At 33.8% G+C, this 13,158-nt stretch overlaps 1 protein-coding gene and 1 long non-coding RNA gene across 2 annotated transcripts; both read right to left on the bottom strand.

Annotated features, from left to right (window-relative positions):
* Nucleotides 1-2,414: 2,414 nt before the first annotated feature.
* LOC106091134 (uncharacterized) lies at nucleotides 2,415-2,711 on the bottom strand. The gene is made up of 2 exons (XR_001221959.2): nucleotides 2,621-2,711; nucleotides 2,415-2,559 (listed from the first exon to the last, which is right to left on the bottom strand). It is a non-coding gene; the product is annotated as an uncharacterized LOC106091134 (long non-coding RNA).
* Nucleotides 2,712-3,762: 1,051 nt separating this feature from the next.
* Nucleotides 3,763-11,760, bottom strand: LOC106091133 (serine/arginine-rich splicing factor 1B). Its single transcript, XM_013257555.2, has 4 exons — nucleotides 11,416-11,760; nucleotides 10,949-11,333; nucleotides 5,000-5,106; nucleotides 3,763-4,918 (listed from the first exon to the last, which is right to left on the bottom strand). The coding sequence occupies exons 1-4, from the start codon at nucleotides 11,577-11,579 to the stop codon at nucleotides 4,816-4,818; spliced, it is 759 nt and encodes a 252-aa protein (XP_013113009.1). The 5' UTR covers nucleotides 11,580-11,760; the 3' UTR covers nucleotides 3,763-4,815.
* Nucleotides 11,761-13,158: the final 1,398 nt, after the last annotated feature.

Genomic DNA, 13,158 nt, shown 5'->3' with positions numbered 1-13,158 from the left:
TAGTGAGTCTCAGTGAGAGGCTACACACTGCTACAGCAACAAGCGCACCCGCCTGTTGAGGCCTGAGTCCTACGCCTTCCGATCGCCTGGTTGCCTTTTGGTCAGTTGTCGACCCCATCCGAGATGGAGTATGCGCTGGCGCGGTGTCGTGTATTCAGCTGATATTCAGGTTCCTGCCTTGTTTAATGCTTTGGTCATGACTTTTCCGAGGGGGCGATTGGAATCACTGTGACCACCAGATTCTCTTCAGACAAGGTCAGATCTGCCATCAAACCTGCAGGAACACTCCTGAATAAGTCCAATATACAGTCCATTATTTGCCATCTCTCTCAGATGACTTTCTCGCTCGCTGTATAGCGCGGCTAGCTTCCTATTCTGATTCTCAGTAATTTATGGGTGACTTTGCTCCCTGAGTTTCACCCATTGCGGTATCGAGGGAAGACGAATTCACACTATAAGACGGACATACTGCAGACACGTTAGGGAGTAAATTGCTATTTCGAAAGTCCATCGCTTCTTATCCCCAGGCATCGCGGCAAGGACTTGACAAAAACCGCCTATTAATAGCTGAGGTGCCCAAGTTGTACACAACCATGGAACGTCAATTGGCACCTGGTAGTATAATACCCTGACGTGAGGCGGACACTTTTATAGTAGAGTATCGATATCATCTGCAGCAGGAGGGAGCGGGTAAAGTTCTATACTTGAAGAAGATCCCATTAACTCCCTAATGCTCGAAGGGAACATATGGTCATCCTGGTCATGGTCATTTCCCTAGCAGGAGGGTGCGAGAATAGTCATTTACGCTGTTATTGTTGCAGCAGTGTGTTGTGTCCTATCTTTCCTTCGCCTATTCAGTTGAATATGCAGGAACTCTGCGACTCAGTTGGGGTGCGTCCAGAGGGATCTGGCTCTAAGTCGAGTGGGACTGGCTGGGCATTTAAACAGGCAACGTGTGTCGTGTGATGCCAGGTCACAATCAGAACACCCATCCAGCACGTTGACATCAATGCTTGCTCTGTAGGAGATGAGGCGGCTGCATCTGCCGGATCGTAATTGAGCCAGAACTACTTTGGCAGGGGAGGTCAATTTTTTCAGATGCAGGGATGGTGGTGGTGGTTTGTATGGTTTCTGGGATAACAGCCCAGAGTAGGATCTTTGTCTCCTGATGGAGGTGTTCCACGTGAGAACAGAGGAGACAAGTCGTCGCAGTTCGAAGAGAAGCATTCTGAAAGATCTGAATATTATTTCATTGCGTGTCCAATGTCGAGACCACACTGACACTGCATAACTTACCACAGACCGGCCAATTGCTTTGTACGTGGTCAGCAAGGTTTCTTTGTCTGCACCCCAAGTGCTGCCAGCAAGTGGCTTGAGGTCCTTGTTTCTACTTTTGAGTTTATCGCAAATTGCTGTTGCATGTGGGGAGAATGTTTAAGAGCTGTCAAATGTGATGCCAAGTATTGTATTTTGGTCGGATGGTCGGAATCATTTCTCCATCGACCTTCCCCAGTCAGCTCTGTAATCACCTCACGCGTATTTGTAGTGAACAATGTGGCTGAAGATTTGGTGGCAGATATGCAACAGATTTCTTGCAGCGAAATATGAGGCAAGTTCGTTAAGGTAGACGTTCAACCTATCGCAGATGTCAACAATGGATGGGGGCCTGATGCCATGATCGTACAATTTTCCGCATATGATACGATCTCTATGCCATCTGGAGGGGGTGGAATGGAGGATAGGTAGAGGTTAAACAGTGCCGTAGATATCACCCCACCTTGGGGAACATCCTGTTTCACACTAGGGTGCTTCAACTTCTTATCCCCAAATTCCACAAATGACTGGAGACCACACAGATAATTCGTGAACCAGCGTTTCAGGCCTGGCTGGAGGAAGGTGTTGGCGATGTCCTCAAAAAGTTTGGCATGACTGATCGTGTCGAATGCCTTCGATCCAGTGCCACGAGGACCGTACTATCACATGGCCTGGGCTGATTGAAACCACGGCAAATGTGTGCGGTGATGGCACGCAAAGCTGTTGTTGTGCTATGCAGTCTTCAAAATACATGTTGATGCAATGGAATGGAATGGAAATTCTCCTATGAGGCTCGGGAGGAGTAATGCCTCAAGCGTTTTTGCTACTGGTGAGAGAAGGGAGATCGATCTGTACGCCTCCCCCAAACTCGGGTCCTTTCCAGGCTTCAGCAGCGGGATCACTCTGCCCATTTTAAGGATACGTGTTCGTATCCTTAGTGGTGATATTGAAGATCTACCCGTTGGAAAGTTGTCAAGGCAAAAATTTGCTTTTGATCAATTTTCCCACATTGGAGGACTTTCCTTGGCGAAAGACAACTTACTGCTGTGTCGTGTTATGCATGCCTTCCCAAGAAACAATATCTTATCTGCATTGCTGTTGTTTTTATTAAGAAGTTGATTTTATTCGTTATTCTTAAAATTGCAAATTGTGAAGTTAATTGATAAAATTGTTATGGTATACTATACTCATTATTAATTTTTGTGTTTGTTGTGGTTGTTGTTTGTTATATGTTAACGCTATAAACTGTAATGCTTAAATCTATATATGAGGGAAAAAAATAATTCATTTTAATTTTTAAACATACCGAATAGAATCCAGAGAAATGGGAGATTTTAATTTAGGAGTTCCTATTTTGATTTGATTCGAAGTCTCTGTCCTACGATGCACGGGCACAATCATTAGAGGTCCGTCGCGCGAAGGTTACTTTCCGGTTTATTCAATTGGAATATGGAATTATTTTTTCAAACAATTTGAGCGTATCCCAAAAGATCCAAAAAGTTTTGTTTGTGATGTGTTTGTAAGGGGGTTTGGTTTTTTTTGGTCCAGATTAAGAAAAAGAAGAATCCATATACTAGGCAAAGACTTGGTAAGACATGCAGAGACCATTGATTGATTTCGACGAAGCGATCCATTCTTTCTTTGAGACATTTTGAAGAGAACAGGCTTTAGTAAGAGTTATAAGAAGAAGAAGAAGTAGAAGCAGCAGGGGGTGGCTGTCGAAGAATGAAGGGTCCTTGATCTCTGCATTATCCTTTGATCTTGCGTAGCTTAAAATAATGATTAACGCCAACAGCGAAAATAGATTTATGAAAAATTATATGATCCAATTGTTGTTTTTTTAGAGGAAATCCATTTTTGTTTTTGTATTTCAGGCATTACAAAAATCCTCCCTCGTTGTCCTAATAGCAAATGTAATTTTTTTTAAGAACTATGACGTTTCCTTTGAGAAATCCTAGCGTTGGGGCTTAATCCTTGATGTGAGGTGCTCAGACTTGGTGCTAATGGATAATTACCAAAAATTTGTTAGAATTCATAAAATTTTCCAACAAATTCTTGGCAATCAAATCCATGGCTTAAGGTCTTTGTTTGTTTGTTTAACATGAAAAATAATATCCTGCAGAAGAAATTCCATATTTGTCAATTCCTTTTCTTTTAATAAATTTTTATGAAGCATTTCTCCAAATCCATCGAGGTATCCTTTCGAATCCTTTTTCCCATATTCTCGTTTTAATCCATTCCTCCTCCTTTTTCCTTTACAAAACTCAATTCCTTATAAAATCCTTTTTTATTCATGTTCATAACCCTCCTTTCCTTCCTTCCTTTCCTTTATTCACTCCTTCCCTCCAATCCAAATCCATTCCGTTTTGAAGAGGAAAGAGAAGAAAAATTAAGAAAATTTGTATTAATAAAAAAGTTATAAACAATTTGTGTTTTTTTTTTTGTAAATTTTAAATGTAGTTTGTTTGGATGTGGTTGGTTTTATAGATGTGATAGTTTGGATGAGTGAGTGGTGGAGTGAGTTGAAAAACCTACACTATTATGAGATTATAGCAGGATAAAGGGGGGTTAGATTGTAAAGGAAGGATTCTAAAAAGCAAAGCCATAGAAAATTCAAGAGTGATAGAATTTTCTTGATTTTCCACAGGCTTTTTTTTTAAAGCAAATCATAAATTTTAAAATATTTGAAACTCCCTAAGGGCCGTACGCATAAAATAAAGTAGATGGTATCAAAGAATAATGCACAATCTTTGAATAGTTTGGTTTAAAAAAAATCTTGTTAAACTTATTTACATTTGAAGAAGTTTATAAGGATTTGGTTTCGAATGGTTGGTTGGTTGGGGGGGTCAGTTTAACAAAAAATTAAAAAAAAAAAATAAAAATATAAGTTATAAGGTTAAAAATCAAGGAATGTTGGCGAAATTTAATATTTAAATCATAAACAATTTTCGAAAAGGGTCATATTTCTTCTCACGGTGTAACGCTTCATAATCGTCATACACATTGAGCCTTGATTTTTCTCCCCAAACTTGTACTAAGAGTTATGTTTCCTTTTCATATTTTTGTTTTTTGCTTTTGTTTGTCTTGTACTTTTTGTTAAAATTTAAAAAATGGACAGTTGTAGAAGATTGATAGAGAGACTAAGGAAACTTATATAAAAAAAAAAAAAAAACAAACCAAAGTAAAAAAATTGAAATTATAATTACAATATAGAAACAGAAATTTGCTCAAGTTTTGATTTAGGAGAATTTTAAACCCATTTCAATCCATCATGCCTCTAACGGATGATAGATGATGGATGTTTCTTCTATCTCTTATGGTATTTCTTTTGGAATAGTTTGTAGTTTTGCTACATATTTTGGTTTTGTCAGGAAAAAATTTTTGCTCTGTTGTATGCTTGTAATAATCAATTGAGTTTTGGTTTTCAAAATTTTTCTCTCCATTTAAATTGTTTTTCGTTTTTGTTTTTTAGTTATGCTTGTTTTCTTTTGTTTGGATAAATTAAAAGTTTGAACGAGATCGTGACCTTGAGAATGTTTGTCGTCTAACTGGTGAATAGGTTGGAGTACCACGTCTGCGGGGGCGTGGTGAAAATGAGCGAGATCTGTAAATTAGCAAAAACATATAAATTTTAATTTATATACAGTTTTAATATACATGGAATAGTGCTCATTCCTGTACTAACCTGCCACGTCCTCCAAAGTCACCGCCACCGCCTCCACCACCACGTCCACCTGCACCTCGGTCACCATCGCCGGTATCTTCACGAACACGAATGTAGGATACTTCACCCTACAATGAAAAAAAAGACATATTTTGAAATCAAAATAAATAATGGTTTGGCAATGTCTTATTAAGAATGAAATAAATGAAAGAATTAATCAAAAAAAAAAAAAAAAAAAAACTATAATAAAAAATAACTAAAAGCGTGCTAAGATCGGCCGAGCCGATTCTTATATACCCTTGGAAGTCGTAACGAAACCCGTTGTGCAAAATTTAAGCAAAATCGGATAACAATTACGCCCTCTAGAGGCTCAAGAAGTCTAATCGGGAGATCTGTTCATATGGCGGCTATATTAGGTTATGGACTGATTTAGACTATACTTGGCACAGTTGTTGGGAGTCATACTAGAACAATTCATGGAAAGTATCAGCCAAATCGGATAAGAATTGCTCCCTCTAGAAGCTCTAGAAATCAAAACCCAAGGTCGGTTTATATGGCAGCTATATCAAGCTATCAATTTATTTAAAGCATACTTGGCACAGTTGTCGGAATTGATACCAAAATACTACGTGCAAAATTTAAGCCAAATCGGATAAGAATTGCGCCCTCTAGTGACTCAAGAAGTCAAGATCCAACATCGGTTTATATGGCAGCTATATCAAAATACGGACCGATATGGCCCATTTACAATCTGACCTACACTAATAAGAAATTTCGAAAGTTAGCGTGCTTCCGACAGACGGGCTAGATCAACGATCAAGAATATATATACTTTATGGGGACTAAGATGCATATTTCGAGGTTTTACAATCGGAATGACGAAATTAGTATACCCCATCCAATGGTGGAGGGTATTAAAAAATAATATAAAAAAAATAAAAGTAAAAAGTATAAAATAAAAAAAAATAAATGATATGAAAAAAAATAAAAAAAATTAAAAAAAAAATAAAACAAATAACAGAAAAAAAAAATAAAAAAGAATAAAAAATAAAAAAAAAAATAAAAAAGATAAAAATAAAAAAGATAAAAATAATAAAAAAATAATAAAAAAAATAAAAAAAATAATAAAAAAAATAAAAAAATAATAAAAAAAATAAAAAAAATAATAAAAAAATAATAAAAAAAAATAATAAAAAAAAAAAATAATAAAAAGAAATAATGAAAAAAATAATTAAAAAAAATAATAAAAACAAAAATGAAAACAAAAATAAAAAAAAAAAATTAAAAAAATAAAAATAAAAAAAAAATTAAAAAAATAAAAATAAAAAAAAAATAAAAAAAATAAAAATAAAAAAAAATATTAAAAAAAAAAAAAAATATTAAAAAAATAAAAAAAAATATTAAAAAAATAAAAAAAAATATTAAAAAAATAAAAATAAATAAAAATAAAAAATTAAAGAAATAAAATAAATAAAAATAAAAAATTAAAGAAATAAAATAAATAAAAATAAAATATTAAAGAAATAAAAAAAAAAAATTAAAGAAATAAAATAAAAAAAAATAAAATATTAAAGAAATAAAAATAAAAAATTAAAGAAATAAAATAAATAAAAATAAAAAATTAAAGAAATAAAATATATAAAAATAAAAAATTAAAGAAATAAAATAAATAAAAATAAAAAATTAAAGAAATAAAATAAATAAAAATAAAAAATTAAAGATATAAAATAAATAAAAATAAAAAATTAAAGAAATAAAATAATTAAATATTAAAAAAAAATAAAACAAAAAAAATTTTAATTAAAAAATATTTAGAATTATAAAAAAATAAAAATAAATTAAAAATAAAAAAATTAAAGAAATAAAATAAATAAATAAAAAATAAAGAAATAAAAAAATACATAAATAAAAAAAAACAAAAAAAATAAAAATACATAAATAAAAAAAAACAAAAAAAATAAAAATACATAAATAAAAAAAAAACAAAAAAAAAACAAAAAAAAAAAAACAAAAAAAAAATAAAAATAAAGAAATAAATAAAAATAAAGAAATAAATAAAAAAAATTAAAAAATAAATAAAAAAATAAATAAAAAACAAATAAAAAAAATAAATAAAGAAAATAAATAAAAAAATAAATAAAAATAAATAAATAAAAAAAATAAATAAAAAAAAAAATAAATAAAAAAAAATAAAAAAAATAAATAAAAAAAAAATAAATAAAAATTAAAAAATATTTAAAATTAAAAATTATTTAAAATTAAAAATTATTTAAAATTAAAAATTATTTAAAATTAAAAATTATTTAAAATTAAAAATTATTTAAAATTAAAAAATATTTAAAATAAAAAATTAAAGAAATAATATAAATAAAAAATTAAAGAAATAATATAAATAAAAAACAAGTAAAAGCGTGCTAAGTTCGGCCGGGCCGAATCTTATATACCCTCCACCATGGATCGCATTTGTCGAGTTCTTTCCCGGCATCTCTTCTTAGGCAAAAAAGGATATAAGAAAAGAGTTGCTCTGCTATTAAAACGATATCAAGATATGGTCCGGTTCGGACCACAATTAAATTATAGGTTGGAGACCTGTGTAAAATTTCAGCCAATTCGTATAAGAATTGCGCCCATTGGGGCTCACGAAGTAAAATAGACAGAACGATTTATATGGGATCTGTATCGGGCTATAGAACGATTCAGACCATTATAAACACGTTTGTTGATGGTCATGAGAGGATCCGTCGTACAAAATTTCAGGCATATCGGATAATAATTGCGACCTCTAGGGGTCAAGAAGTCAAGATCCCAGATCGGTTTATATGGCAGCTATATCAGGTTATGAACCGATTTGAGCCTTATTTGATACAGTTGTTGAAAGTAAAAATAAAATACGTCATGCAAAATTTCAGCCAAATCGGATAGGAATTGCGCCCTCTAAAAGCTCAAGAAGTCAAATCCCCAGATCTGTTTATATGACAGCTATATCAGGTTATCGACCGATTTAAACCATACTTGGCACAGTTGTTGGATATCATAACGAAATACTGCGTGCAAAAATTCATTCAAATCGGATAAGAATTGTGCCCTCTAGAGGCTCAAGAAGTCAAGACCCAAGATCGGTTTATATGGCAGCTATATCAGGTTATGGACCGATTTAAACCATACTTGGCACAGTTGTTGGGTATCATAACAAAACACGTCGTGCGAAATTCCATTCCATTCGGATAAGAATTGCGCCCTCTAGAGGCTCAAGAAGTCAAGACCCAAGATCGGTTTATATGGCAGCTATATCAGGTTATGGACCGATTTGAACCATATTTGGCACAGTTGTTGGATATCATAACAAAACAAGTCGTGCACAATTTCATTCTGATCGGATAAGAATTGTGCACGCTAGAGGCTCAAGAAGTCAAGACCCAAGATCGGTTTATATGGCAGCTATATCAGGTTATGGACCGATTTGAACCATAGTTAGCACAGTTGTTGGATATCATGACAAAACACGTGGTGCAAAATTTCATTCCAATCGGATAAGAATTGCGCACTCTAGAGGCTCAAGAAGTCAAGACCCAAGATCGGTTTATATGGCAGCTATATCAGGTTATGGACCGATTTGAACCATACTTGGCACGGTTGTTTTATATAATAACAAAACACGACGTGCAAAATTTCATTCCAATCGGATAAGAATTGCGCACTCTAGAGGCTCAAGAAGTCAAGACCCAAGATCGGTTTATATGGCAGCTATATCAAAACATGGACCGATATGGCCCATTTACAATACCAACCGACCTACACTAATAAGAAGTATTTGTGCAAAATTTCAAGCGGCTAGCTTTACTCCTTCGGAAGTTAGCGTGCTTTCGACAGACAGACGGACGGACGGACGGACGGACAGACGGACGGACATGGCTAGATCGACATAAAATTTCACGACGATCAAGAATATATATACTTTATGGGGTCTCAGACGAATATTTCGAGTAGTTACAAACAGAATGACGAAATTAGTATACCCCCCATCTTATGGTGGAGGGTATAATTAAAGAAATAATATAAATAAAAAATTAAAGAAATAATATAAATAAAAAATTAAAGAAATAATATAAATAAAAAATTAAAGAAATAATATAAATAAAAAATTAAAGAAATAATATAAATAAAAAATTAAAGAAATAATATAAATAAAAAATTAAAGAAATAATATAAATAAAAAATTAAAGAAATAATATAAATAAAAAATTAAAGAAATAATATAAATAAAAAAAATAAAATAAAAGTTACAAATATAAAATAAATAAAGCTTATGCCCATGAGAATAATTATCACCAGAAATTGAAAGATTTTATTGATTCCTGAAAAGAAATTGCCAGACAACAGATGGATTTGATAACAAACAACACCCCTTCGACATGCGTTTCTAGCGTGTCTAATGCTATCTTCAGTATCGTAATGTTGCTCTATAACCTACCGCCTGTCGGCCCTATAGTTCATAGCCTGATAATTTGTAGCATCATACTTAAATCCAAATAGAATTAGCTATTTGGATTTTAAGTTTGGTAACCACATTTAAGTTAATTCCTGCAACCGTGGGATCAATATCTCTGTATCTATCTTTTTTCTGGTGGCTCCTACATTTTTGGGCTCTTGTGCAGACTTTCTATTCATTATAGTTGCCTATTATGGCTGGTCATTGAATAATGTTTACGTTTTTCTCCCAAAGGGGAGCTAGCTGAGATATACCAGACATGAACCAACTAAGGTTAGTGACAAGGTTACTTTTTAGTTTTTAGAGCGCACAACAAGCCGACTACTGGCTTAGGTGTATATCTATAGTGGCATGGGGCAGATTAACATCTGCACCCTCTTTTCAACCAAACCTATACAAGCTAATGATCACGAGAATGAATATCACGAGAATGAATATCACGAGAATGAATATCACCAGAAATTTAAGGACTTATTTGATTACCGAAAAATTATCAATTACCCTGGGAAGCGTTTGAAACGCTTTTGAATGATTGAATGCAATCTCACAACAATGTCAATAGATGCGAAACAAAAACTTTAAAATTCTATGAGACCCAAGAGTGAACAAGAAAGGAAAGGAATGTCGCAAATTCCATTCATGGAGGCGGTTGAATGTCTTTTGTTTAAGTCTATTTAGTTAAAATCCTGAAAAAGCTCAATGGTAAGCCGCAAATCGGTTAAAGCGATGCCAACTGGGGACTTTACTTTTGCAACTTGTTCCCGCTGCGATCGCGCTTTTGCCCGTAAAAAGTTTACTATCCTACAGAAGCTAGACGAGAATCACCACCTCAACATGCATATATGGCTACAAAAACTAGTTGTCATTACGTCCTAGGTCGTGAATTTCAAATTCGTGGCTATTAGTTTAGAAAAATAAGATTTCCAGAAGCATATGGTATATGGACCCGCTTACTGTAGCATAACAGTTGTTAAACAATTGGGTCGTTCGCCTTGTAAATTTTAATTTCCAGATAACTTTACTCTCACTTATTAAGTCTATAACCAAATACAGGATAATATCGAAATCAGTTGGAAATTGCATATGTTTGAACCCGCCCGATAGTGGGCCCAGCCAAGAGTCAGAACTAAATTCTGTCTAATGCTTATCGTCCTTTAGTGACTGTTCTTCACTCTCAGAAATAATAGCCATAATATGTAATACCAATATTGGATAGTTTAAAAAACAACGCCCCTTGGTGAAAGCTAAATGCAATTTCTTTGTAGTAGGATACCCTACATATAATGACACTCATTTTGTGAAAAACGAACCTAGGCTCACTGCACCATGGGTATATAGCTTCAAATGCATTATTTATATAATAAGACTACAATTCCAATATGATTCATTCAAAGCAGCCTAAAGGTTTCTGTATCTGTTTAAGAGATAACCGCATACCACATTATCTTTAATCTCTATAACTCGTATACTAATTCACTTACCTCATGTGATCTAAATCTTGAATCGTCCAATTTCTTTATGGCATATTTCATATCTTCCAAGCGCAAAAATTCAACAACACCTGTGCCATCTTTATAGGCATCGGCAAAGCAGACATCTCCGGCCTCACGCATGTGATCTTTCAAATCCTGCCAAGAGCCCGATGAAGGCAATCCTGTAACTTGAACGCGGTATTGAGAACGTTTAGTTGGAGGTCCACGACCACCACGGCCGCCCCCATCCCTTCCTCCACGTCCTCCTCCGCCACCTCCTTCATTGCGGTTACCGCGATAACTGCCGGGGCCACCACCTCTTGGAAATTCTACGCGTAGTCTATAGCCATCGTAGTCATAACCGTCCCTAGCCTTAACTGCGTCATCAGCATCTCTGTGGAGAAAAGTCAGCAGGGAAAAGTTTATCACCATAAGCCCACAAAACACCCATTTGCGAAGTTCAGTCTCATACTTACCTAGCATCTTCAAATTCTACGAATGCAAATGGCGGACCACGCCGGTTCTTCAAATCGACAAACGTAACCTTGCCAAATTTGTGAAACAGATCTTGTATATCTTTGGTGCGAATATCTGGCGGCAAGTTTCCAACATAAATGCGTGATTCATTACGTGAAGCCATAATTTTATGCTTATTTACACAAAATATTTAACAGATTTTAAGGAATAAATGGAATTTTTCGCTTTTGCGTCTTCTCTGCCTATTCTTATCACGGATAGCAAGCCAATCGATGTATATAGCCCTTCTTTTTGCCAAATTACCTTTGCTTTGTGTGTGCGATATATCTCTTTTGTTCTGTATGTATGTATAAATTTGTCAGTACCGATAACCTAGCGCGAAACGCCAATAATCGCGGCACAGGTTAATTTAAATAGTTGCAAACGTATCGTAGGTATTATGACGTGATAATTGTTCAAATTTCGATGATAAGTAGTACAACTAATTGGTGAATATTTTACTGCATTTGAAAGTAGAGCAGGTAAACTATCGATAATCGCAACATTCGATAGTTTTAATAATAAATTTCGATAGTATTGATACTATCGTTCATTTCCCATCACCTTTATTTCAAACGAAAATGAGAAGTGGAAATCTGGAGATCGATTTGAATAGAATTAATATCAATGCACAGACCAAATAGAACCAAGGTAAATAAAGTCAGTTGAAAGTCATGAGAGAAATTATTGGAGAAAATGTTAGTCTAATCGGATGAAAATTCAGCCCTCTATAGGCTAAATATTTCTAAAAGTATACATTCAGCGTCAAATTTTTGCAAAGAATTAAGCCTACGTTTTGTGAATATGGGCATTTACATGTATACGACCCAAACCCCTCTTGTGTTTAACGATTATTCATAAGTTGTAAACCAGCCATTAACTGCGAACTTTATCAACTTTGTTGCAACCATTCATGTAATCATGTTGTCAAATTTTGTTCATTAGTAAAGGTAGTCAGTCGGCAATGTTGTAAACTCTTTGAAAACCCTACTACCGACGATTTTGTTTCTACACAAATACATTTGTCAAATTGTTAAAAAAAAACAAAATTTTATAAAAGAATTTATTTATTATGGTTGCTTATCATGTCTGGTCAATGAATCCATGAGAATGAATATCATCAGCAATTCGAGGATTTAGTTGATTACGGAAAATAAATTCCCAGACAACAGATGGAGTTGATCACAGATAGCACGCCTTCGGATACGTTTATAGCGTGGCTAATGCTTTCATCAGCATTAGCCTCTTACCTCCCGCCTATCTCCAGTAAACAATGGTCATTAATTATTATTTTGGTATGGTCATTAACTATTATTTTGGTAAAATTTATGTAGAAATTATCCAAAGGGAAAAATTTTGACAGAACATTTTATTGGAATAAACTGTTGAGAAAATTCATTGACAAAAGTACAACTTAATTATCGATTATAAATTGAAAAACGGTTTTCTTTAAATTCTTCTTTGTGTGTTGGCTTTTTCAGTCGATAAGGTTGGGTAGTTAGTTGGCAACATAGTCTTTCAAATAATATTATACAACAACTATCGACATTTAAGTCGGTAGAGGTGTATTACGGCACTTTGGACTATTAGTACTATAGAATGCAAAGTATGAATGTGTACTTGGTTATTGGTTTTTATGAAATGATTATGGCATCCACCAGCACAGTTTTGGCCAGGAAATCTACCAAGTAAATACCCCTGAG

The sequence above is a fragment of the Stomoxys calcitrans genome, chromosome 2 (genome assembly GCF_963082655.1).
Source record: "Stomoxys calcitrans chromosome 2, idStoCalc2.1, whole genome shotgun sequence".
Classification (NCBI taxonomy): domain Eukaryota; kingdom Metazoa; phylum Arthropoda; class Insecta; order Diptera; family Muscidae; genus Stomoxys; species Stomoxys calcitrans.
This window is presented reverse-complemented; position numbering and strand designations above follow the sequence as displayed.